General features: G+C 45.6%; 1 protein-coding gene and 1 long non-coding RNA gene across 2 annotated transcripts in view; one reads left to right on the forward strand and one right to left on the reverse strand.

Annotated features, from left to right (window-relative positions):
- Positions 1 to 26,865, reverse strand: part of LOC149859000 (uncharacterized) — an 81,816-nt gene that overhangs the window by 33,595 nt on the left and 21,356 nt on the right. The gene's annotated exons all lie outside the window — the stretch shown is intronic.
- Positions 1,091 to 6,673, forward strand: WFIKKN2 (WAP, follistatin/kazal, immunoglobulin, kunitz and netrin domain containing 2). Its single transcript, XM_090060066.1, has 2 exons — positions 1,091 to 1,599; positions 4,014 to 6,673. The coding sequence occupies exons 1-2, from the start codon at positions 1,399 to 1,401 to the stop codon at positions 5,523 to 5,525; spliced, it is 1,713 nt and encodes a 570-aa protein (XP_089916192.1). The 5' UTR covers positions 1,091 to 1,398; the 3' UTR covers positions 5,526 to 6,673.

The raw sequence follows: 26,865 nt of genomic DNA on the forward strand, positions 1-26,865 counted from the left end.
TACCTTTACTGGAGCTTTGTCTCTATTCAGGAATAACTCCACCGAGCTCAGCCGAGTGATACTGCTGTGCAACCAGCATAAGCAAGAAAAGAAAAGGAAAAAATCAGGCCCAAATTTTACACGCAAACCCTGCATTAGCTCGTTAAAAGCCCAAAGGAGAACAGAGCCCGATTCTGAGCTCGCGTATGCCGGCATATAGCAAGAACAGTTCAACTGAAGGCAGTGAGCTGCACGGGGGTAAATGTGGAGCAGAAGCGCGATGTGGCGGCGGTCGGGCTCCACCGCGATCGCTCGGCGTTCAGGGCCTCACAGGAAGCATTTCTCATCAAGAGCAAGCGCAGAATCTGGCCCAAAGGGTCTAATCCTGCCGCGTGCTGAGCAAGCTCAAGTCCCACCGTTCCTCACTGGTTGCTGGCAGAAGTCCAGCGCTGCCCAGAATCAGCCCCTCACTTTAATAATCAGGGAGCTATGAACTTAGCCCGATTGCATTTTTTTCTTTCCCCCCCCATGCAAAAATGCTGTACATTCCTTTATGCAGGTTTCCATAGAGTTGAACTGTTACGATTTTTTTTTTTTTGGTGGTTGTTAAAGAGGTCAGCAAAGCGCTGTACAGTGGGCTCGTACTTTCCTAAAGCGTGGAGGAATTTGAGACACTTTCCGTAGCTAGATGGTGGGGCTGGAGTGCAGCATAAAAAAGGACATGGGGATGATTTCAAAGACGCATTGCTTTGCAGATAAGTTTAAACGTGTCTCTCCCCCCTCCGCCCCCCCAGCACACACTTCCTGCGTTAAAATGCGATATCCTAGTTTTAATTGCTTCAATCCTATTAGTTGTTCTTTTTAACAAGTGATTGTATATGCCCTCAGTGTAGGGAAATCCCTCGATTGTGGGCTCGTGTTATTTAGACAAGCGCTCTTTCAGAAGTAAATGCCATTCTTAGCATAGGGAAGTACTTTAGGTCTAAAGGGGTTAAGAAGGCCTCCTTGCATTCAGAAACATGCAGGGGTCCCACAGTGCCAGTTCCAGCCTTTTAAACTCTTTCCAGCTTTTTTTTCTTGCAACAAATCTGTCTGACTGCCACCAGGACATAGGAAGCGTGTGCCTGTCAAAGAAATCAAGTTTACTTTTCCCGAGTTGTTAAACAGAGGCAGGGTATAAATACAGCTAACTCTGCTCGGACTATTAGCATTTCTCTTAAAATAAGGGAGTTACTTCCTAAGACCTTTAATCCAATGAGGTCCAGACCAGACTGCTCTATTGACAAAGACAGGAAGGAAGCTTGCTGAAGTAGTTGAGAAGTCAGGTGTATTTGGACTTTTCTGAACATTTCAGGCTTGCAAAAACAAACAAACAAACAATCAGCTCAGTTGGTGACCTTTCCTTGGAGAAATTCAGAGATGCCGTTGGTATTGTTTGCTCAGTGGATGTGGATCTTGCTGGGGAAGACCACTGTTCTCTTGCTGTTGGAGGTCCCCTTAAAGGGTAACGCTTTACCTCCAATACGGTATTCTCATGCTGGGATATGCCCGAATGACATGAACCCTAACCTGTGGGTAGATGCACAGAGCACCTGCAAGAGAGAGTGTGAAGCGGACTTGGTGAGTGATGAACATTTTTCTATCCTTGGTGGTGGCAATTAGATGTGTGTGTGTTTGTGTCGCAATGTATTTCTATTATCAAGTAGAGAGGCATCAGCAGTGTGCACGATGTGATCCAGACAATGCATGTGTTTAAATGAAACCTTGTATTTAAATATAAAAATGGCTGATGACCGACCTGCTAAGGGAGGAGATATTTCAACGGAGCCACTTCTCTAACTGACTATACAACTTTGAACGTACATAGATTTCACTGTCTCGCCCAAGGGAAATGCCGAACCTCGACACCTGAGACTCAGGAACTTGATTTATTATTGGACCAGCTCACAGCACGTTAGCCGTCTCAATCTCAACATTTTTGGTTGCCATGATAAAGACTTGGTTTCCCATGAAAGAATTCTCTAGGATGCTACTTGACTTGGCATGCGCATCACCAGCCTTTGCTGCACTTGGTAAAAATGACCATGCAGATATTTTCTCCTAAGATTTTTCCAGCTCAGTATGTGCTTAGCTGACAAGTCAGAAGATCATTTTTCCAAAGGCCAGCACTGCCAACTCAACCTGGCATCTGTCAAAAACTGCTCTTCCTGCCCCCTTGCATCCTCTCCAGCAATAAAGACTTTGCAGTCAAAACCAAGTTGACTATGTCATGATGCACAACATCAAAAAAAAAAAAAATTCCAGTTGCTCTCGACTAGCGGGATTTGTGTTTTAAAAATAGTGACAATTCGTACTTGTCCATCAAGAAAGCAGGTGTCGTTCAAAAAAACCACAAAGCGAGCTGACGTGTTCGTGTGCTGGGTAACAAGATGTTAGTCTTACGTTACCTTTTCTGACTAAGCTGACTTTTTAATTTAACTGCCAGGTGCTGCAAAGAATGGTAAAAACTGCTCCCATGATGGTTGAGGACATTGCTTTCATAGTTTACTGGACAGAAAGTGAAATCCAGACCCCACTTGGGGAAATAAAAGATCGGGTTTGCAGGAGAGCAGAACAAAGTCCCATGCAGATTCGCAGTGGCTACAGAGCAGTAGAGCTCCACCGCCGTAGTTAAAGCTACGCGGGTTAACCACAGCTGAAGAACTTGCAAATTTGCTTACGCATCTTAGCCCTGCCTGATTAGAAATGGGGAAAGAGCTGCAATAAGGCATGATCTAGTTCCTCTGAATTAACACATATGGTACCTGAGGAGTGGCCAGATCATTAACTTAATGGCATTAGAAAGACTCTGTAATAGTTGCCCTCTGTTATGGAGAAATTCAGCTGAATTCATTAAAACTACAGAGCTATAATAGAGGCCCAAACCATACCCCATTACAAAAATAGCAGCAATGTTCACATTTCACTAAAGTAATCCACGAATGACACATTCTCTATTATGATGCCAGACCCGTTTCAACTACATTTCTCGGTCAGAAGGGCAAAATGCAGCTAACACCAACCGAAAGTTAGAATTGGCCATAATTCACACCTCCTGCCTAAATTACCAGTAACAACTGATGCTCAGCAGCACAACTAAAGTTGGGATCAGCCCGGGCATGAGCAGAGAGGGTATAAAATTGGTGGCCACCACTACTGCCCAGCACACAAAAACTCTTCACTGTGCCTTCTCAAAGCTGCATTTGATAGTAAGACCGATGTAGAAATAAAAATCAGTCCATCAATGGATTCTTTTTTGCTTCATGGAAACCAAAGTAACTCTGGTGCAAGAATCAGTTTGCACTTTAAATTTGGAGGTATTTGCTATACATTAGACAAAGAACAATTATAAATCTGTGATTGTTTTCACTCCCCAAGTATGCTGCTAGTCTCAGGAAATTCAAATAATACTTCACATACTTCTGGGGAAAAGAAGGATTAATGTCTAGAAGCCATATGATAAGACTTTCCATCCACTCTTGTTTCAGGGCCTTGTCCTTTGCCATTAGGAGTGTTTTACCACCGGGGAGGGGGATGAGTGGTTGTGGAATTTTAATCAACTCTTTCATGCAAATAATATAAAAAAAAAAACACACAGAAATTTAGGACTTCATGTTCTAAGAAAAAAAGTAATACTTCTACCTTCTTCAGCATCTTCCACTGAAAGATCTTAACTCTCTATAAATAGCAGTGAGTTTGCCCTCATAGCTTTCCCTGCGAGACAGAAATGTGACATTGCCCCCATAACACTGATGGGAAAAAAAAAATTAGCTTCAGAGAGGCAAAGTGACTTATCCTAGGTCCTCGAACACCGGGTCCTCTGCAGCAGAACTGGGACGAGAACTCGGGGGTCCTAAGCCTAATCCTCCAATTTAACCTTAACAGCGCAAGAAGGAAGCGCGCTGAAAGCTTCACTGTTTTCTGCTTGCTTGTGTTTCTAAAAATGACTTGCCCTGGGGTGCCAGTAACGGTTTGGTTATTTTATTTCGTATTAGGAATGCGAGACCTTTGAGAAGTGCTGCCCCAATGTTTGCGGCACAAAGAGTTGCGTGGCAGCTCGGTACATGGATGTCAAGGGGAAGAAGGGGCCTGTCGGGATGCCCAAAGAGGCAACGTGTGACCGTTTCATGTGCATCCAGCAAGGCTCGGAGTGCGATATCTGGGACGGACAGCCCGTGTGCAAATGCAAAGACAGGTGTGAAAAGGAGCCTAGCTTTACCTGTGCCTCTGATGGACTCACCTATTACAACAAGTGTTATATGGATGCAGAAGCTTGCATCAAAGGCATCACGTTGAATGTTGTCACTTGTCGGTACCATCTCACCTGGCCAAATACTAGCCCTATCCCACCAGAGACTACCGCTCGCCCTACCACAGCCTATTCAGAGACAACCATCATCGATGTCCTTCCACCTGCTCTAGTTAACAATCCAGTCCATCAGTCGGTCTACGTGGGGGAGACTGTTAGCTTTCTCTGCGATATCACGGGCAGGCCCAAGCCAGAAATCACCTGGGAGAAGCAAGTAGACGGTAAGGAAAAAATCATAATGAAGCCAAACCACGTCAGAGGGAACGTTGTGGTGACCAACATTGCCCAGCTGGTGATCTATAACACCCAGCTTCAAGACGCAGGCATTTACACTTGCAGCGCCAAGAACAGCGGCGGCCTTCTCAGAGCCGATTTCCCCTTATCGGTCGTCAAAGGAGAACCCGCAAATAAAGAAGCGTCCCAAAACAAAACCCACTTCCCCACCGACGAGTGTCTGAAGCAGCCAGACAGCGAAGACTGTGGGGAGGAGCAAACCAGATGGTATTATGACGCGAAGAAAAACAACTGCTTTACATTTATCTATGGGAACTGCAACAGCAACCTGAACCACTTTGACACCTATGAGAACTGCATGCTAACTTGTATGAATGGTCCGATCAACATCTGCAACCTGCCAGCCCTTCAAGGTCACTGCAAAGCCTATGAGCCCAGATGGGCGTATAACAGTTTGACAAAGCAATGCCAGTCCTTCATTTATGGTGGGTGTGGAGGCAACGAGAATAACTTTGAGAGCAGAGAGGCCTGCGAAGAGATGTGCCCTTTCCCGAAGAACACGCACTGCAAAGCTTGCAAGCCTCGCCAAAAGCTGGTGACCAGCTTCTGCAAAAGTGACTTTGTGATCCTGGGCCGTATAACAGAACTGACCGAAGACCAAGACTCTGGGCATGCCCTGGTGACGGTGGAGGAGATCCTAAAGGACGAAAAAATGGGCTTAAAATTCCTGGGGAAGGAACCTCTAGAAATCACGCTTTTAAACATGGACTGGAGCTGCCCGTGCCCCAACATGACCACGGTAGATGGCCAGCTCATCATCATGGGCGATGTCCATAACGGGATGGCCGTCCTGCAGCCAGACAGCTTTGTGGGCGTCTCCAGCGTGCGGCGTGTACGAAAGCTGCGCGAGGTCATCCACAAGAAAACCTGCGAGCTCTTGAAAGAGTTCTTAGGATTACACTAACCTTACTCAGAGGTGTCAGCCTTTCAGATCTGTATGTTTTATAGGGCTAACAAGAGCTAGGCTAGTGCAGAAGCTAAAAAAGCTGTTCAAAGATACACTGTAGGAATTATGCAGAACCCTTATTTTAATCCATTAATGATGCTTAGCAACAATGTAGTATGCTCTTTGGCAAGCACGTACAATAGCAGCAAAAGGCTATTAATCTTGCATCAAAATCAATTTGCCATATAGAAGTGCCATTTAACTAGCTGACTCACTGCAGTAATTACATAATTTTTATGTAGCTTCCATCATAAATGACTGAATTCATAGCATTTTTTTTTTTTTTGCAGTTAATTGGTACAAAGCTAAGTAACACATACTGTCAACTTAATCTGTCTCATTTGCAGTATGGAAATGTTAATGGTAAGTCATTATAAGTAAGTCATACTCTCTAGTTTCCTCATAGCAGCACTAATATATTCCAAGATAAAACACTGTAAATTATTGTCTATATTTACTATAATTATACAGGTTAAGTCAATCTATGCATTATGAATTTGCTCACCGTTGAGTAGAAATTTGCATACATAGCAATTTTCTTTGGTTTGTGCCTAATGTTGAATACAGTGAAAACAAATCCTACAATTCTGCCCCAAAAAACCAGCCTCTCCTTGGAGGTCAACTGGACAATCAGCCCGAGTGCAGTCCCTGGGACAACAGACACGTCACCAAAGCCCAACGCTGTTTCACACCTAATGTTTCATGTCATGAGAATGGCACTGCTCATTTTACCGCACTATCCTATTTGTGGTTTTCAATACATACGGTGAAAATCCGACACAAAAAGGCGTTCTGAAATGGAAAGGCTGTGTGCTGTGAGCCATTTTGGTTTTGAAAACCCATTGCATGTGAGACTGTGCAGTGATTTATTGCTTAATTTTGTCAGCATGCCGGATTTGCTAGGTTATAGGGTAGAATTACAGCAGTCACAATGACATTAAAAATACTAGAGTGCAATGCACTTACTGAAAGAGCATATTATACATGCAAACTGCTTACAAATCTGATATCCCCACACATGAACAAAGTGCACAATAAAAGTATCTATCTTTTTTTTTTTTTTACATTTCCTGCCTAATTCTGCCAGAATTTTTACCAGAAAATGTCTTTCCAACCAGTAAAATATTTTGTATATGGGCGCTGTATCCATGTGTACATAGAAATACGCAACGACAGAAAGGTCTGTATGGGTGTATACACGCAATATCGATCTTGAAATCATACTTCTGTGTACTAAACTGAAAAAGTTACATCTGCACAATTTTTAAATAAAGAAAAGGCTGATCCTGGAATCTCCTGCCTCTTTGGAGGGATGTCATTGCACTGGCATTGTGCGCGTTATTCTCCTATATTTGATTTTTGTCCCTACTATGGTCTTTTTTCAGATGGTTAAATGAGTTACTGCAACAGTGCTCAGTGGTGGCTGTTGTTGCACAAAAGGCCAATTCAAATATGGATCTGTGTCGAGATATGCTGTGCTCAAAGGGAAGGAGGACGCAGCTAATGCTACTCTGTGATGCCATCTAACGGCTAATTCAGGAGCCAGCAGGAGGCAGCTAATTGCTCGCACCGAAAGGGGGAAATGGTGTTGAGGCAGCAAAAAGCATGCATGTGCGTTTGAATGTGTATGTTGGGCCTGATTATGAAAAGGACGCGAGGAAGTCTGTAAAAAAATAGGTGAACTAGCCAAGCACTGGGGTTAAGTGCTCCATGACAGTGGCTAAACTCGGGAGGCCAAGCTACGCTGTGTATTTCGCAGCTGGCAACAAAGTCTGCAAAGACGAGAGCTAATGGACAATCAGTGACAAGCCACTTTTAAATATCACGCCTGACTTTCCTTCGCACGTAGGTCCCTTTACACCACTCGGGCGACACAAGCGTACCTCCAAGCGCTTTTATATCTACCATAAGCCTTCTTCAGCAAGGCAACGTGAAGGGGCGGTAGTGAAAATGAGAATTAAGCCCCTCTCCCCTTTGGTTCACCTTTTTGCAGGGCTCACACATCATAAACAAGCATGCTCTGAGCCACGGCTGGGACACGGTGAGAGTTACATTTTCATTTGCCTAATTTAAAGAAAGCCGGGTATGAAATCGGCCGCTCCATCTGACCCACAGCCAAGAAAATAATTGTATGGTTTTTGTTGCATCTTAAGCCTACGTAAGGAAAATTACAATTAAAAGTTCATAACATTTACATATCTTCTTGAGATGACTGTTTTGTGCACAGAGCTACGCTGACGACTGTCATTCTTTCAATTCCATTAGAGTCCAGGACCTGCTCCAGGTAACTGTGATATGTCATTCACCACCTTTCCTGTAGGCTGTTTGGCAAGCAGCAAACAAGAACTGGCATATTCCTTCCATACTTTTCTGACATAAAGGAATCTGAGTGAATGTTTAACAATGGCTGGGTTTATAAAGTGATGTTCTCCAAAAGCTAAAGGACTTCTTTGCAAATGTGGGAGTGATCAAATTACTCTAGAGACACGTACTCAATTGTTACAGAAGGATGGAAATGTACCAAGTAGCAAATATCATACAATTGCTTTGGCTCTCAGCTAGCAAAATTAAAGCACTGAAATCTGGCACCGGTACAGCTCTTAGATTCACTTGTATGGAAAGTATTACAGTCCCTGCCTAACTTTATGCCACAGTGAAGTCAACAGGACTTAAGCACGTAGCTCAAAATTAAGTATGCATCTAAGTGCCTTGCTTAACAGGATCTGACAGCTGCCCCATGACTATGGAAGATAACGCAGCGTCGCAACGTTTCCTCATCTCCCCACCTTCGCACGAGAAAAGAAATCAGCGTGACTTCGAAGCGCACCGGAGATTGCTGCAGTTTACTCATTAATGCCATGCTGCGTGTACATAACCATTGCATTTCATTTGAGGGTCTCGAAGAACATCACGCAGACCTTAACTAAGTGAAGTTCACAGCCCCGCTGGCTGCAAGAAGGAATGCATGGGGAATTCAGTGTGAAGCAAGGTGTGAATGAAAAGCACACCAACTCTTCCATACCAACCCCTTGTGTAGCCACGCTTATTCTGCATGAAGAAGGCCTCTGTGCACCATAGGGCAGTCTGCTTAAAACTACGCACATTCATCACTAGCACAGGAGAGGTGTCCATAAGGGGAGCTGGCATATAACGTTCATTTTCTTGCAAGGGATAGGCTGGGAGCAAAATGGAGCCTACCGCGAGAGGCAATTCAGAAGCTATCGAGCAGCACGTTTGCAACGTCAAATAGTGGTTTAGGTCAGGAAGTGAGGAGAACAGTGTCAAGCTCAGGCCTCTTCTACACCATTTTTGTACTAGCATAACTACATTGATTTTTTTTTTTTTTTAACAGATATGGATGTACTGAAAGGACTTCCAGGGTGCACTTGATTGTACTGGCCCTCAAGAGCTTTATACTACTAGAGTACCTTCTCCTTCCCTTATGGGAACAGTGAGGGTGTGATCAAAGCCCTGGCTAGCGCTCTCTATCCAAACTGCAGAGGAGGGGCGGGCAATTATTTTGGGCAGAGGGCCGCTTACCGAGTTTTGGCAAGCCATCGAGGGCCGCATGACAGGCAGCCAGGGGCAGATAAATATTAATTTTCTAAAATTTTTAGGGACAGAACAGCCTGGCGGGCCGCATTTTGCCCACCCCTGCTGTAGAGGGTGGAGGGAAGAGCTGTGTCTGTCATGGTGTAGTTCAAGCAGTACAACTTTTTATTGCTGACAATGTCTAAAGCTGCTGGACAAGCTTATAAGAGAATCTAAGCGACCCAATTGAAATTAGAAAGAAAAACCGGGTTAAAACCTCTACTCTCACAAAAGATGCCACGGGACCTTTTGTAATCACAAGGTCAGGATTTCAATTTGCATTTCAGCCAAACGACTGCTCCTCCCTTCAGCATCAAACTGAAGCGCAGCGTCTAGAAAGAAACACATCCCCCACCGAAGCATCAGCGCTGCTTCTCACCCCAAGACGCTCCGAGAGGGGTTTCCCATCTGGGTGCTGCTCCTGGTCCCCCCTCAGTTTGTAGATCCGATCACAGCAGGTAAAGGATACCCTTCAGAAGTCTCCCTTGCCAACATATATCTGTATCTAACACTACCAGTGCTACACCACGCCCCAACTTCGACAATTCACTGTACCAACTTCAAAGATGTTTCAGGGAAGCTTGGTAACTGGCAGGATCTCCCAAATCCCGGGGCATTTTCCTTTGAAATGAACACAGACTAGTTGATTGAGAAAGAGATCATGGCCCCAGTCCTACAAGGTTCCACGACAGTGCAGCAACTAGTGCAAAGTAGAAAAAGATGCAAGAAAAAAAGGCCTTTGTTCTTTTTGTAAAAAAGGATTTGAGTGCTTTGGTGCACTTTCACAGGCATAAAAAGGATACCCATGTAGTTAAGCCTTGCATTGTCAGCGCTCACTAGAGTGGCATACAGGGGGAAGGGAAAGATGGTATTTTTTGCAAGACCAAATGACTTACACGATTTAAAAAAAAAAAAAAATGAAGAAATCAAAATCCTTCCTCAAAGAGCCCTAACTGGATTTCTACTGGAGGCAAGCCTAATCTAAACTGCCAGTAGAAAACCTCCCCCTCACCAACTTTAAAGACTTTCAGACTCAAATCTAACATTCTGGTTAAACCTCCCAATTGCTTCGAGCAGAGAGGAGGGGGGGAGATCATGCCTGACGAGGCAACTAGCAGTCATCTGCAGGAAAAATATACAAACGTACAAGTACAAAAGACTGGAACAGAGCCCTTGCCAAGGAAAACACATAGTCTTTCCTGACTCCTAATCCTCAAGTCCCCCTTATTTTGCCAACATACTTATTTCTCCTTCCACTCTGCATTAGGGTTTAGACCCCTGATCAAGAAAGCAGCAAACTGGAGAGAAATGCCAGCACCGGAAAATCTGCGTTAAAATCCGAAGGAGGAGAGAAATGTGGAGGTCTGGCTCCGTCTCCTCCTATGACTCCATGCATAGGGGCGATGGGATACAGCAGCTAACACCAACAGGAGGACCCTTGGGCTAATCCCAGCTGAGTCTGGCCCACCCTGATATTGCTCACCCTGATACTTGATGCTCAACCACCCAAGCCACGTGCATGGCTCTACACCCCATCTGTAGCTTTCCCTGGAGACTGCCTGTGCTGCCCTTCAAGGGCAGCCCTTTGGAAAACCACCGGCAGCTCTCCCTCTCCGCTTAGCTCTGCTTATGGGCAATGGAGGCAGGCAGTGGGCTGCAGAGAGCTAGCGGTCAGAGGTTGGGTTGCTGCTGGGGGACCTGCAATCTGTTTCTCTGGGTAAGCTCCAAACATCCTGCAGGCAGAGGGAGGAGGCAAGCTTTGCTTCAGGGCTCCGAAGCCCTGTCCGCACTGCAGCTGCAACTGCAACAGCAACAGCAAGGGCATGTGTGAGCAAACCTTGCCTGCCCACGCTCTCAGGCTGGTTCCAGACACGGTAGGGTGCTGGTGAAGTGTCCAGACACATCTTTTTGTTCCTGCTTTGGAGCCCTCGCTCTGTGCCTGAGAGCAGCTGCTAGAGATGACCTGGGCAGGTTCACCAGCCAACTTCCAGGTGTGGAGTGCATCAACAGGCACAGGTGAATGGGGCTTAGCCAGGCACGTTCTCACCAAGACCTGCTGTTCCCGTGGAGCACACCAGCCCTAAGTGGCATCTGCGCTGCTGCCCTGGTGCTCCCGGGAGTGCCAGCCTTGCACATACCACGCCTGCCCACTCCTGCCCCATACCCATCCACCCACATGCTCCATTTTCACCAGGACAGTCCCACTGGAAACCCCTGTCCCAGCCTCCCTGTCAGTTTGGGCAAATGAATCTTTTTGTCTCATTTTCAGTGGGATGCCCAGGACATGTGTTTAAAAATGGGACAGTTCCAGCAAAAACAGGGCTAGTTTTCACACATATGCATACATGTGCATGCACAAACACACACACATATACATATACACACACAGATATATATATACATATATACACATATACATATACTCTCCAGCACTCTCAGCTGAAGCTAGAGCTCCGAGACAGCTGTGTATACCCAAGGTGGGGTGGTGCCCTGTTGCAATCAGGGAAATATGGTCACCCCAGCCAACCCCAGAAACTAATAATAATTAACTAATAATAAAAATAATAACCCCAGAAACTAATAATAATAAAAATAAGTGGCAAAGCTGCTCAGAGTGCACCCATCCTCCATGGCTGTTTTGGAGCCTATCTGAGAGCAGCAGCAGGGGGTGATTTTGCTGCCTCATTAGTGAGTTTGAGATGTGCAGACCAAGAGGAGAGGAAGGGCATGCTCTTATGCAGTGTCCCCAAGAGCAATTAGGAAGCGATGTGGACATACATGAGGGTCAGTGGAGCTTCCCAGGATAGGCTGGCTGTGGAACGGGCTTAGAAGTTCCCAGTACAACTGACCAGTGGCTATGAACGCAAGGGCAACCTTCAAATCTTCCCTATGGCGCAGTGTAGACATAGCCTGAAGAGTGGCCATGCTCCATTGGAGTTGTAGATACCGCTCACGCCTTTAGTAAGGTACAAGGTAGGTTCTTTCGGTCAATGTGGTGCATCTCTAGAAATAAGTGACCCAAAGACCCTGGCAATTCAGTGTGTGAACAAGCACCTCCCACTTCCTTCACAAGCGTCACCGAAAGCAAATGCTTGCCACCGCCTATTCTGTTGTGGGGGTGAAAACTGCAGCACAGTAGTATGTTTTACACCCTGCAGCTAGAGCAAAATGGATCAACATATGGATCAGAAAATGAGTCACAGGTTATTGTGCAAGCCATCTGCGTGGTACTGATGGAGGGACAACATTTTGAATCAAATGAGATGCTGCATTAATACGGTAATTAATTATTAGACCCCCCCCACACTACAAAGTACACCATATAGACACACCAGTTACTATGTAACAGGAAGGGGCTGAGATACCATCTAGCTAGGAGTCTGCTGGCGTAGACAGACAATTGGAGAGAGAATTGCGGAGTGGTAAAGCATCATGTCATTACAAAAATCAGAATTTACTCGGGCACTGGAACAGGCGACCTACGGGAGCTGTGGATTCTCCATCCCTAGACATTTTCAAGAGCAGGTTGGATAGGTGGCTGAGATGGTTAGTCAACAATGACCATGCCTTGGACAGGGAGCTGGACTAGATGATCTCATGTGGTCCCTTCTGACCCTACTTTCCTATGATCTAAGGTCTTCAGAAAGATTGGGTTTATTCTCATGACTTTGAAGTGAGCTAAAGAAGTAGCAGTAAATATCAGACAGAAAGCAATAGATCTGTGGAGTAAGGCACAGATCCTCAAGGTATTTATGTGTATTGATTTTAATAGGAGGTCAGCGCTTCTATACCCTTCTAGGAAAGGTGACCGAAAGAACGTGAATGACTCCCACAAGCACCATTGAATGAACGGATTGGAGAAACCACAAAATAAGCAGGGAACACTATGCCCGCTTCCTGAAGTACTTCACTGTACTTTTTGTGGTAACTAGATTGATGTAGACACAGTGTGAAGTTGTCAATACAGACAACTAGTAGAGAAAGATTAGAGGCATCACTGCCAGGCTTGGATAGCTTGGTCTAAAGGTTATGGACCATGATGTTCAAAAGCATCAAAACTCACAGGAGTGCCTCTGAAGTCGATGAAATGTATTTTCTGAAAAACAGGCCACTTATTTGGATGCCTAAACATGAGATTTGTCGTGAGATTTACACTGGCTACTAATGGAGTTTGGCCATGTCCTGTAGATGCGTTTCAAAAAAATCACACTTATCTAACTTTAGATGTCCAAATCTGAACATTCGGTCCTAAGCACGCCGTGGATGCGGTCCTCTGAAACCTGAGGCTTCCAACACAAGCAAAAATGCTAACCAAATTCCAAGGGATTTTGCTCAAATGAAAATGAAGCCCATATTGTGTCACTCCTACCCTAGACAAGTCCCCACTTAGCAAAGAGCATCAAGAATTGCTTTCAGTAGGACTGCTCACTGAGAAAGAGGACACTCATGTGAGTGTAGGTATTTTACCCACACTAGATGGTACCCGCATTCGAGATTCTGACCCCTAGCAAACCCTTTAGACCTAGGCCCTGTGTTTCGAAGTCAAATATGTAATATTTTCCCCAAAGCAGAACTTAGTTACTGATTGACTGCATCTGACCTCCAACTGCCTTATTGATTTACTGCTGCTGTCAAAGGACAAAAAATGAGACCCACGGCCAGGCACTGGGAAGTGCTCCGAATGGAGATTGCACAACTGAATAAATGTTCTGCCTGCTTTCTAAATCTCAAAAATGTCAGCTCTGGCTCCTGACCTACTAATGCAAACACTAGTGGGATATGAAGATAACACCGCAATATTACTGCACATATCTATTAGTAAAAAAACCCCACAGCACAGGCTGTTTAATTCACAGCTATTTATGGCTAGCTAAATGAAATGACATTCAAACCTGAGAGTTAAGAGACCTAATGGAAAGTCTTTCAGAGGCTGCTCTGCAGGTCAAATTCTGCAATCTTTAAATTGAATAAATCACCCTCTGACTCCATTCGATCCCAGAATCTGGCCCTATTTAATTAAACTCAGAGCAACCTTGCTTTTCATGAAGACCTGAAGGGAGCACAGCTGAGCTGTGCAACCTCAGGCTCTTGGCCCCGGTACTTGGGAGGATTTTTCTCCAGAACTGCAAGACTTTTGCAGGGCCATCGTCTGCAGACACTGCAACTGGGAATAAGACACGCAATAAAACAGGGAACAAATGCAAACCCTTGCACTTCAGGATGTAAATCTACTCTGCCTCCCTCGGGCTAGGAAACAATATCCCTGGTGGCTGTTCTAGACCATCTTGTGCTTTCCTCTGAAGCAGCTGGTACTAGCTATCGGCAAGGACTGGATACAGGGCTAAATGGACCACAGGTCCCGGTGGGCAAGTTCTGTGCTCCTCTTAGTGACCATTTTAACACAGGTCAAAAAGGAAAGTCAGAAAGAAATAGGGGAGGAAGGGAAAAGTGTTGGAAGTATGGACAGCAGGGCAGAGACCCACCTACAAGGAAATCTCAGTTGCTCCAGTTCATCACAGGCAAGTAAGGCAAAGCACATTAATTAGCGTGGAGTTATTACACATAACGGAAACGGGAACTTGAAGTGTGTGGGGGGGGACCATAGAGGAGGGGGTGGCAACACCCAGTCCCGAGAGCCAAAGGATCTGACCCTTGGAGCGGGGGTCAATGGGACAGGAGGGCTTTGCCTGTGCCTGTGCCCACGCCAGGGCTGGGCAGCAAGGGGCTGTGCTGCAACCAGGCAGCTGGAAGCTGTGCGCGCCCCCCACCCCTCCCCGACTGCAGCACGGGTGCAGCTTCTAGCTGGTGGGGAGCTACGCCGCAGTTGAGTGGCAAGGGGAAGTCGGGGTGCAGCAAGGGGTAGCAGTGCGGGTGCAGTTTCCAGCCGCCCGGTGTGGCTCCCAGCTGGCTGGAAGCTGCACCCATGCTGTGGCCAGGGAGCGGGGGACCAGGGGAAGCAGCAGGGACATGGCTGTAGCTCCTGGGTGCAGGCAAAGTCCTCTGCTGCTGACGTGCTGCCCAAGTCACCCAGCCCGTGTCAAACTGGACCGGGGCTGTCCCAGCCCACGGCTCATTGAAGGTTGCTGGCCCCTGCCAGATAGGGTTTGAAGCACATTTTCTTTCTCTCTGTTCTTCTGTCTAGGCCTAACAGGCTTGCTTTTTGAAAGGCCTTGTACCTGGAAAGGGAAGGTAGCTGCTATTTTGATGATACCTGAAAGAGATCACAGCTGTAATGAGCAGGCCTGTCTTTGTGCATTACTACCCTCTACTGGACGAAACCCTGCTGGACATGGGCAGCACGTAGAAAAGCCGGCTTTGTCGGCTGAGCTGGTGATGCTCACATATCATTTATCTGAGGGCCAGGATGACAATTTGCCAAGAACATTCAGGCTACAGTTAATGAGTGTTACATCTTACCTCTTAAAAAAAAGAAAAGAAATCTATAGTACCTGCATGTCACGCTCAGGTTTTCTTGTACCTCTGTCATTCTTGAGCAATTGATTATTACTGAGAGCTAAGTAAAAACAGCTCGGTTGCAGAGCTTGCTGGCCTTGGGAACCGTCAGCTGATGACGCTTAGGAATGAAGTTTGAAACTGGAGTCATACAGAAACCTCTCCCGTCGCTGCTGGAGTTTGGATCCGATTCAGATTCCTCTTGCAGAGCTTGACGCGTGGTAAACGGTTTGCACGTGGCTTGAGATATGAATTTCAAGCTGGAGTCCAGCTGACAACCCCCCAGTAGGATTATGGCCCATATTTTCTGAAATATTTCGTGTTACTTGGGCCAAATTTTCAGAAGTATTTGGTGCCTCAAAACGAAGAGAGATGTCAATGGGATTTAACTCCTACTCTCGGTGGCTCTTACTAATGTTCACTCGGGCACTTCTTAAAAGCCCGCTAGGTAGGCACCAACTTGAAAAGTTGGGGGCCTTAATCCCTTTTCAAGTCTAGCTCCTGAATCTTTTCTCTGCCACCCCAGGCGCAACGATTCAGCACAGTATTCTTCGACGTGCAGACGGCAATGCCTCCAGTCTTTGTAGAACCGATCGAGAGGGCAAAACCCAGCCCCGGCGTAGATCTCAAGAAGTCCAAGAATTCACGTGGGGAGGATTTTAGCCCATGCTGTTTATCTTAGCTTAGTGTAAAGGCAGATGCTATTCCTTTTTCAGTCTCTCACCCTTTGGTGAAACTTTCAAAGCTGTACATCATGCGCCACACACTTCAGCTTACAGCCAACTTGTTGGAAACCGTGAGAACAGGGACAAACCGGGAACATGCAAGAATAACTCACATTTTTCGGGATCGCAAACATTCTGCTCTCCAGGAAAAGAAAAGCTTCTGCTGGAGCTCTACGCAGGAATGAAACCACAGTCCACCCACAAGCCGCAGATTCACTTTCTGATGTGCCAGGGTATGAATCTTTTCCTTTATGCTTCGAGCAACATGCAGGGCTGCTGGGGAGAAAGGACTTCTTCTACCACAAAGAACCTGCTCCTCATTTTGTCAGAGGAGCAGTTCACACGTGCAATCTGCAGAGCGGATGAGTCATTGTCATGGGAAAAGCAAAGAAATACCTATATGGTTTTTCTTTATCCCGCAAGGGCTTGGGCTGGACTCTGGTTTCTTCCATCAGCAGATCTATGGGCTGAGCCTAGGCAGCTAATTTCCTTGGAGCTGTACCAACTAACCTGTACATAGTGTTAATTCTGTTGTAGCTCTGTGCCCACACGTAGCATCCAGGTGTTACAAAACTAAAACTCAGCAAGGATATGCATATATGTGAATTTAGTGCTAGTGATAAACCATCCTCTGAGGAGTAGAGATGACAATTTGTCACCAGATCCTGGGGCAGTGAAGAGACCAGGCATTTCACAGAAGGTATTAAAATGGGTGAAGCAGAAGTAGTGGTAGAGGAAAAGGAACACGGACTGTGATAGCCCAGAGCAGGCCACCAGCAACATGGGTGGGGGCAACAGAGAAGTGGATCTCAACTTCCCTAGGGAGAAAGATGTGGCAGCTCTAGCCGAGATGATTGCAGAACCGGCTTTAGGAATGTGCATGTCCTGATGAGGACACTTCCTGGCGGGCCACGCTCCTCCAAACTTTCTTCCATCCCTTGATCCCTTTCTCCTTCTCCCATTCTGCATCGCAGCGGGTAGAACACCAACAAATCTGCCCAGGCGTAAAAACAGGACCTATAGGCCCACATCCAACCTGGGACCGCCAGAGAAACTGGGATTCTCTTATAAATTAGAATTTTTTGAGTCCCATACACTTAAAAACCTTTTAAGCTTCCCTGTACCCTTCTACTGGTCCCCAAAACACACTGCAGCTAGAGGAAAGGGAATAGCAACAGCCTCAAACTCCGGGGCCCTATTTATTGTACAGTAGGGAACGTTTATGGTAGTTAGAGCAAAAATTCAGGATATCGGAGATCTATTTCCAGCTTTGCCATTGATTCACTGTGTAACCCCTGCCAAGTCTTTTTGTCCCTGTACCCGTTGCAGTTATTTACCTCCTCAGAGGGACGTTCTAAGTTTTATTCCATTTATAAAGCTCCTTGGATGAAAGGCACTCCAGAAATGCAAAGTATTATCACCACCATGTAGAAAAGAAACTGCCTGCAGAGAGTCTGTAATGAGCAGAAGGGGCCAGGGATTATATGGATCCTCATCCTAACCAAGCCTTCTTAGGTGGTATGGTCAATTTGGCCCTAATTTTGGAGTCTTTTTTCGGGCCTGTTGACCTTAATAGGGTTAGACATATGAAAAACAGTTGGCAGGAGTAGGCCTTTTGTCTGTCTAAGAAGACCTAACCATGCAGAACTTCAATTACTTATGTCAAAACACAGCACCATCAACTGAAAACCATCGTGCACAGTTACAGCAGCAACCGGGCTCCCGCCGCATAGGAGTCGGCAGAGTTACAGATTTATTTTTGTAATTTCAGGAAAAACGTAAGTCTTCTTACTGTACTGAAATTACACCGGATGGTATTCAAAAGCGGGGTAACATCCTTTTGCTGTCCCACGAACTAACACAAGGTGGCACTTGACATCAAAGTATGAAAATGGTAATTGCGGCATAGCTTCTTCTTTTTTTTAATTGTTTACTTTTCGTGTTCGTTTTATTTCCCCCTTAAAGCACAACATTCATTTTTGTTTTATGACAAAAATATTTGCTTTGCTCTAGTTGATTAGTTTGTTGTGCAGACACCCTGCTAACTTAATTGTATCTTCCAAGTCAAATTCCAGCCCTGCCAAAATCAGTGATAAAGCTCCCATTTTACTGGTTGTGTTCTTATCTGGTTTGCAGTGTGGAAGGCGTTATCTGAGGTACATTGCAAAAACATTTGCTAAGGAGACCGATAAGACAATGAAATTCATTTTGAGAGTCAGGTGAAAAGGCCACACTGAATAATTTATTCGATACGTCTTACCACCCCCTCCACAGATTGCAAAATATCTAAATATATCGGTCCAGCTATTCAAAATTATTCATGAATCCTTTCAGTGAATAATACTTGACCTGCAGATCATCTGAAGAGTGAATATTGCAATCAAATTCAAACTTCCTCTTGCAATTTACCGTAGCTAACAGATGTATGCGACTCAGGTAATGAACTAACTCAGCATGAAATTCAGATGGTATAGTTGATAATATTTGCACCTCTAAATTTGCACGCTGCTGGGTAGTTACAAAAGTCATCAAGTCACGGAACGGACAAGTGCGCCGTGTCTGCTGTAACTGCCCAGTGCAGGGGGCGCTGCACCTTTTGCCATCAGCTATAACATTCTCCATTTGGTTTTGGCAATCGAGGCAAAAACAAGCTTTTCACAAACATCTGCGTAATCCAGTTTCCGGTACTTAAAGATTCCTGTGGCAATCGCAGCAGAATTGCTGTGGGACGTGAGCATACACCCATAGAAACTCAGGTCTCCCCTGGTACTTTTATTTATGACCTAAATAGGATTTAAACATGGTTCTGCCAAGGTGACTACCTGGTGTCTCAACCTGTTGTGCTCTTGACAGTTGTTTCCTTCGCCCTCCCTAGTGTGTGTTCAGAACCACCCTAAGCCACTTCTAGGGCCAAAGTGCCAGCTTTGGCTTGTGTTGAGTCAGAATGGGTGGGGAGGGCTTGTTTCTTGGCAGTTGTCCCAGGCTCGGCAGGGAGGTGGTATAGATGTGCCCTAAGAGACAGTGCTTCCTTCAAAGGGTGCACAGGCTAAATAGACAAGACAGCTGAAAAGTGTGGGAAAGGAACGGGGCATGCAAATGGCATACTAGCACCCTGATTTGGAGTGATGGCATTTGATTGGAGTTTTGATTGGGGGGCAACGCTGGAGTGCTGTCTCCGTGGTTTTGTTATTTAAATACTTGAGTAATTAAATAACCTTTAAGAGAACTGCCAGCCCCAAGCATTCCAAAGCCATGAATCAGACAACTTCCCTCCCTGTAAAATCATTAATTGGGCTTTAAAATCATGGGGTTTTTAAAAATGCATACAAGTTGGGTTTTAGTTATTTGTCTTGTTGATTGAAAACATGCAGATTTAAAAGTATACTTTTTTTTTTTTAAAGGGATCTTTAAATTCTCACCTAAGTGGATGATGTAGCTTAAAGGAAAACATCAGACATCATAAGGCCCATGCTAAATTGAGTTTTCAATGCTGTGCTCTCTTTATCTCTGGCATTTATCACCTTCTTCAAAAGATCTTTTGTAACTTCAGATATTGGGGTGCATGTCACCTACGTGGACCTTTTTTGGCCCTTTGGCTAGGATCTTCCTCAGTCCTGCATGGGAGACAGAAACATATCCATCTATCTCATAGGTGGTCTATAAGCATACCGTCTGTCACATGTACACAGTCACTCAGTCATGGGCTCACATAATGTATTCATCACAAGATGCACCTGTACACCGTACGAATTTTTGTCGTGTTTAGTTTTACAATTTACGTGGATGAAAAGTGAAGGACTGGTTGCTGTTTGCTTGCTAGTAGAAGATTTGAAACAACCAAAGCATCTGATAAATTTAGTCTACTCTCTCATTCACAAATTATCCACAAGCAGATTGCGGCGGGGGGGGGAGGTTGTTTGTTTGTTTTGGCTTTCGTTTGCTTTACAAATTTGTTCATTGTTTGAAAGTATTCCCTGAGAGTCTTCTGGAGATGTGTTTCTCCCACAAGCTACTCCAGATTAGATGGCAAGCTTTTTGAGGCAATGACTATATTTTTATTAAAATATGTGCATTGCCTAATCCAACTGGGCTTTGATCCCCAATTAGAGCCTCTGAGCATGACTAAATCATCAAGAAGAAGGTCTTGTTAGCAGTACAGTTCACTGCCCGCATTGTTTCAAGAATTCGGCATTCCCTTTTCCCCACTATTTTGCCCGGACAGTTCCTCCCTGACACTCATTTTCAAGAATTTCCCCCATGGTGAAAGGACTGGGAATTCAACAGGCATTAGGTACCTAAATAGCACTGGGGGTGTGGACTTTAACCCTCCAGCTGAAGCAGCAATAAGCAGGCTTTCAGTAGGAGAAATTCTACATTCAACGTCTCCTGTCATCTCAAATCTCTTTTGCGAGATCCGGGACTAAGATCTATTGGGGTAATTTTTTTTTTTAAATCCCTCCACATGGGTATCATAAGCAACAATTTTCCTCTTCTCTAAAACTCTACCTTCACTAGATCCCCAGAACAGGAACAGAAAGCCATCTACATTCAAAGCTACAGTGGTGTAGTGTGGTAAATATTCAACCCAGCTGACCTTCATTCATACCAAACGCAGAGCTATCCTTCTTAGCAAGCAAGCGGGGTAAGTGAAGCAGCTTCGGGCCTCATGCTTGCAGAAGCTCTGGTTTGCTGGAGTTACGCAAAGAATGAGCATTGTCAGAGTTTTACGGCCTGCCTAATAAACTGTAACAGTTCATTTTAAAAGCTTTATATTTCAGCTCGAAAACCCAAACATCATTTAGATGCTACATGGATCCCAATGCGTGTCTCTATCCTCATAGCACGGGCATTTTGCACGTAAACACCACTGTATGCATGTCATATGCCAATGTGGGTGGATCGTACAACATATGTAGACGTCACTGGTTTGTTAGCTAAGCGAGCACACAGTTCGTGAATCCATTAACAGTGATAGCAGATGGATTTCTGGCCGAAATAAATGTATTTGCAAACACAATTGGATTTATATAATATATTCAGGGCGGATCCTCCGTCCCTCACTTAGTCAAAACTGGCACTGACTTGGGAGTTCAGGCCAGCTGGTTTTCATGCAAGATATATGGGTGCATCTGAAGATTAAACTGGTTTCTACAAATGTGTATCTAGAACCACTGGTAATGCATAATGTTTACATAAAGCATTACTGGTTTATGTTTCATTTAATATTAATTTGAAGCCTCGATGGTTTGTTTGTACGTGTCAGTATAAAATTGATTTGGGAGTGAAAAGAGCCACAAAAGGCCTGATGGGAGTGAGTAATTTCCCTCTTGGAAGCGGCGATCACTTCAGCAAAGTGACTTGTGTGTTTATTTTAGAGAGGGGAGGGAGCAGTTGGGGAATGGAGGAGGCTGCCATTAGCTGTATTGAGAAAGTTAAATAAAGAGAGAGCAAAGAAAGCAACGTCCCCTCTCCCCAACAACTCCAGCAACACACCCTGAGGACACATGAAGCCTGGGGGCTTAGCAGAAATGTGATTGTGTTTGTTTTGGGGCCTGTGCATGATGTTTTTTTCTGTTCTTGGTTGCAAGTCTCTGTGGCTTTTTGTGTTGGCCTCAAAGCTAGAAAGCCACTGAAACAGCATTAACGGGAATGGCTTACAAAGGAGCTGATCCATGTGTGCTATGGGAGCTAGAATGCCAGAAGATATTACCAAGGCAAATAGTTTGGTAGGCTTTAAAAAGTGACCAGATTTCCTTTTCTGAGACATCCCCATGGGATCTCAACTGGTTTCCACTGTAGATGAGTGCAAAACTTGCCACTGCATTTGCCAGATGCAAGATGGGGGCCATGTCCCCAAGACATGGGCAATAACATACCTTTTGGCTAGGGACAGAAGTTGCATATAAACTAGTTTAAGTGATCAGAAATCGGTTTAAACCTGTAACAGAACAGAAGCTCAGTAACATAAACCAGACTCAAAATGGCTGAAACTGGTTTAAGATAAGCTTGGCTGAATGTACTATCAGACTTAACTGATTTGGGTCAAACCAGTTTATGACACCCCTTCCTGGTCCAAGTTAAATCAGTCCCCAGCATCCCAGCATGCTTTGCAGCCCTGGGTTGGGCTGAACTGTGCTGTCTGCTCCAGAGAGCAGGGCTCACCCCACCCCTCTCCGTCCTAGCTGGAGCAGTGAGGGCTGGCTGACAAGGTGGGGAAACAAGCCTGGCTGTTTATGCAGCTCAGTCTATGGTGGGGGACAACTGCTCCCCCAGGCAAACCCCAGCTGAGGCCTTGGGCCAGGGAGGTGGGTTAAATACCCCTTCCTCCATTCAAACTTGCTACTGGCTGCAACTGTGGACTACAAATCCCAGAGGCACCTGGAAGCAGGAAGCAGTGATGAACAACCCTGCAGAGTCCTGCTGCTGTGATTCTGTACTGCAAATCCCAGCTACCTGAGGGCAGCAGGAAAAGGAAGTGAACATGCAGCCAAAGAGCTGTGCTCTAGTGCCCCCCAGGTTCTGGCCTAAGCCACTGCAGACATGTGGCTGCATTTCCCGAATCAAAGGTAAATGTCTGTTCACTTCTGTTTCAATTTAACCTGCACAGCTTAGATTAACCTGCAAAGGCTGAATCGATTCAGCCTCAGGCTTTCTGACTGCATGTACATAGCCGGTAACATTTACTTAGTCTGCTTCACAGGTAGGATTACCATACGTCCAGGTTTTCCCGGACATGTCCTCTTTTTTTGGACCCCTGTCCTCGTGTCCGGGCAGGTTTTTAATATGAGAACAAATATCCAGGCTCTCTCTCTTCCTCAGCTCTCCCAGGCTGGCTGATTGGGGCTGAGAGCAGTGGGCAAACTGACTGGCTTTTGGGTGGGGGGGATCACATGCTCCCCATGTGGGCCCTGGCCAGGTAAAGAGACACTGTGCGTGTGGGTATGTGCACACGTTTGCAATGCGGGAGCTGCTTGGGCAGCAGGGCTGGGGGGCAGGGTGCTGCAGGTCAGGAGTGTGGAGCCCTGGCAGGGCTGAAGGGGGACAGGGGGCAGGGTGCTGTGACTCAGGAGTATGGGGCACCAGGAGGGCTGGGGGGCAGGGGGATGTGGGTCCAGAGCGTGGGGCACTGGCAGGGAGCTCTGGGATGGGAATGAGGAGGGGTTGGCAGGGCTGGTGGGGGCGGGGGCTTAGGAGTGAAGGGCAGAGGCAGGGCACAGGCATATCGCTGCCCCCCACCCCCACCATCATATGCCTCTTCCCCCTCTCCTCCCCCTCACAGTTGTCCTCTTTTTTGATACTGGGAATATGGTAACCCTATCACAGGATCAAGAGATTCTGCAGCTCAAAGGTACCTTTGCCCACGGCAAGAACCAAAGCTGTAGCCAAGGAAGACAGCGGTCTGGAGCACGTGGACTTTGGATACTCCAGGAAAGGCCTGGCAGCGCAGGAGAGACTCATGTCTCCCTCCCCTCTCTTATCTGGGGGGCACTGGCTAACACAAGTGGGACTGCTTCACGTTACCCCCATCCTGCATCACTGGTTTCTTCGTGTGGCTGAAAAAAATCAACACGTACACAACACCACATGGCCATCCACTAAGGCTCAGTGAGTGCCCCAGACCTTTGGTGAAAGGGTCTAGAGAAGGGTAAGATCGTGCTGCTGTCAGGTGGCTGATCAGCTGCTTGCATAATATGAGCCGGCGGCTTCAATCCCTAAAGCACAACTGTCAAGCGTGCACGCAAACACACACTCCTCTAAATGGATACCTTTGTTGGCAGTCCCAGGACAAATGTCTTTGCTTTTGCCCCTAAAAGGGGATGTGCCCATACACAGATGGCATGGAAAACTTTCCCTGTTCAGTGCATAGGTAGGAGACGACAGGACCTCATGCAAAAGCCATTCAAGCCTTTTCCGCTGGAGAGTTTCCTCACCCCCTCTCTCCTTTCTTTTTCCATTTTCCCTCTCTCTCCAGTTTCCATACCTGCCTGCTTAAATGCTGCTAGCATTGTGTGCCTGCTGAAAAAGATAAGAACCTCATATAACTCTCATTTGTGAAGCTTTGTATAATTTTAGAGCAATTATTTAAAAAAATGAAGAGGAGAAGAAAGTAATTTTCTCCCTTATCTTTCTGCAGCATCAGGGCATAATTTAAACCAGTGCATGACAAAGCACTAATGGGACAGCTGCACCTGGATGAAAGAGTTGCCAGTACAGCAAAAGTTACAGCTTACAGTTCTTTGTATGTATAATCTGGTGTATTCAGCGTCTCAGCTCCATCTCAGCACAGGATCCTGGGTTAGTTGCCTCTTTAAAAATTCTGCTTCCCAAAATTGCCACGTCACTTTTAAACTATTTGAGAACAGCATTCCCAAAATGAGTCTCAGTTTCCCAGACCTTCCAGGTTCTCCTAGCCTGCTAAAAAATGAGAACCAGAGAGGCCTTAGTGCTGATGGCATTGGGCTGAGGGTCACTGGTTTCCAACCTGTGGAAAAACAAACAGCTCCTCCCCAATAGACAGGGCTCAGCATTGGCAGGTAATGAGAAAAGACAGGAAAAAACCCAACAGCATGTAGCAAAACCCCTTAAAGTGGGGCATCAGACTGCAGAGTGTGGAGGAGGGGTACAATTAGAATAACTAATTAAAAAAAAAGACTTGGCATGTTTATTGACAATTTCCCTGTCATTAGATTTCAATGATTTCCCATGTCCTTTAGTCCCTTCTTTCCATCTTTACTTGCTAACCTCTGCATTGCAAAGCTTAAGCAGAAAATTATACACCTCTTTAATACTCAATAAACTGCCACATCAGCTCTTGGCACTGCACAGCCAAATGTGTCCCCACTGAAAAGAATGTATGCTACTATTGTCTCAGTTAAGCAGCAGTCGCTGCCATTAACTCTTGTTAGGCTACAGCGGTTCCCTTGAAGCAGTCCCAATAAAGCAGCTGTCCCAGTTAAGCACATCCTGATTAATTGGAGAATATTATACTACTGAAAATATAAAATACTTTCACTTCTGTAGCGCTACAGGACGGATTGCCTATTTGTCAGGATGCCAATCTGAAACTCTCAAAGCTAACAGTCGCTGCCTAGCATAGGCATCTACTTCCTTGGTGATGTGCCTCAGTTTCCCCACGTGCAAGACTGAGATAGCAACATTATCTCACCGTGCTGCTGGAAGGACAGAACCGATACGTTATTGAGGGGAACTTAGATATTACGATTGCAGGTGCCAGAGAAGCAACTTAGAGAAATGTCACCCGAGGGTCTCAAACATTAAGCAAACTTCACAGTTCTCCTGTGAAGGACGTAGACGTTATTATGCCCTCAGTCTAATGACAGAGAAGTAGAGAGACTCGCCCGGGGTCAGTAGTCAACACCACTTCTAATCAATAGGTCATATCTTCAAGTTTCACAGAGTGATTTATTACATGATTAAGGGGAAGGGAAAAAAGAGAAAAGAAAAGGGAAGACTCCTCCCTCCTCCCAGCAACTGGCTGAAGATTACACAGCTTTTGCTAGAGGTTGTGTTTCAGCCTCCCCAGATAAATGTCAGTGCACAGAAAGCTGCAGAATCTGATCCAGAACTGGAGTCCAGGAGCACAAGCAGGGAGTGAAAGAAGTGTCTATGGATCAAAAGATAATTGCAGCAGTAACATGACTAATGCGAATAGCTGTGTACATTTTCCCTCTGTCTGTGAACGGGTTATATGATCCTAACCTCCCTTTGAAAATAACCCTGTTCTGGCTGCCAGGTGACTTACTGCGCACAAATATATATCTATTTACTTCTGATAAAGGACAAAAATATCTGACGGGACAAAGTCCCAGAGACACTCTCCAGAAGTTATTCAAAGCCGGGTGCTCTAGTATAGCTAGTTGTTTCCAGAAAGACAACTGGGAATCAAGTGAAAAGAGAGCCCTTCCTCAGCACACCCAGTTAAAATGAACCTTTTGTTCAAGCAAATGCAAATAGCACCATAGGGAAAGGCCCAGACTAGAACTTCAGAGCCAAAGCCTGCGGCAGGTTGGAGCTGGATTAGAAAGCCCTGGCTCAGACCTCCCTTTAGCATAGGCTCAATTATAATACTAAATCTGATCACCGCTGGACTTCGGCAGAGTCCGACTGAGATCGACTTCCCATCATATACCCAGCTCCACTTGCATGTCATTCACCTTTTAAGACTGTCAGTCAGAAGTTGCAATTGCAATGTGAGAAAGCAATTTGTACATCACTCAAAACACCATAAAAACATAGCATTTTCAGATTACTAGTCACTTCACTTCCTGTCACAAACTTGTTGCGTCTTGCAGCGGCATCCAGCTGTTTTGCACCCCCCAATAGGACCATATTTCAATAGTCGGTAATGTAATCCTCATATACATATGTTTATGAATCAGTCTGGAAAGTGTTTTGGGACACTCAGGGATGGAAGGTGCTATACAAGTACAAGATACTATTACAGCATCATTTATTATAGGATTTAGGTGTCTGGAGCTGCCATTGACAGTTAACTGAGAAGCAGCAAA

Source organism: Crocodylus siamensis, chromosome 8 (assembly GCF_052110815.1).
Source record: "Crocodylus siamensis isolate JL-2025a chromosome 8, ASM5211081v1, whole genome shotgun sequence".
NCBI lineage: Eukaryota > Metazoa > Chordata > Crocodylia > Crocodylidae > Crocodylus > Crocodylus siamensis.

Excerpts from the sequence above, each read along its gene's own strand:
- WFIKKN2 (XM_090060066.1), top strand. The coding sequence starts at position 1,399 with ATGCCGTTGGTATTGTTTGCTCAGTGGATGTGGATCTTGCTGGGGAAG. Across the intron at positions 1,600-4,013 it reads GAGAGTGTGAAGCGGACTTG|GAATGCGAGACCTTTGAGAA; the intron begins GTGAGTGATGAA and ends ATTTCGTATTAG.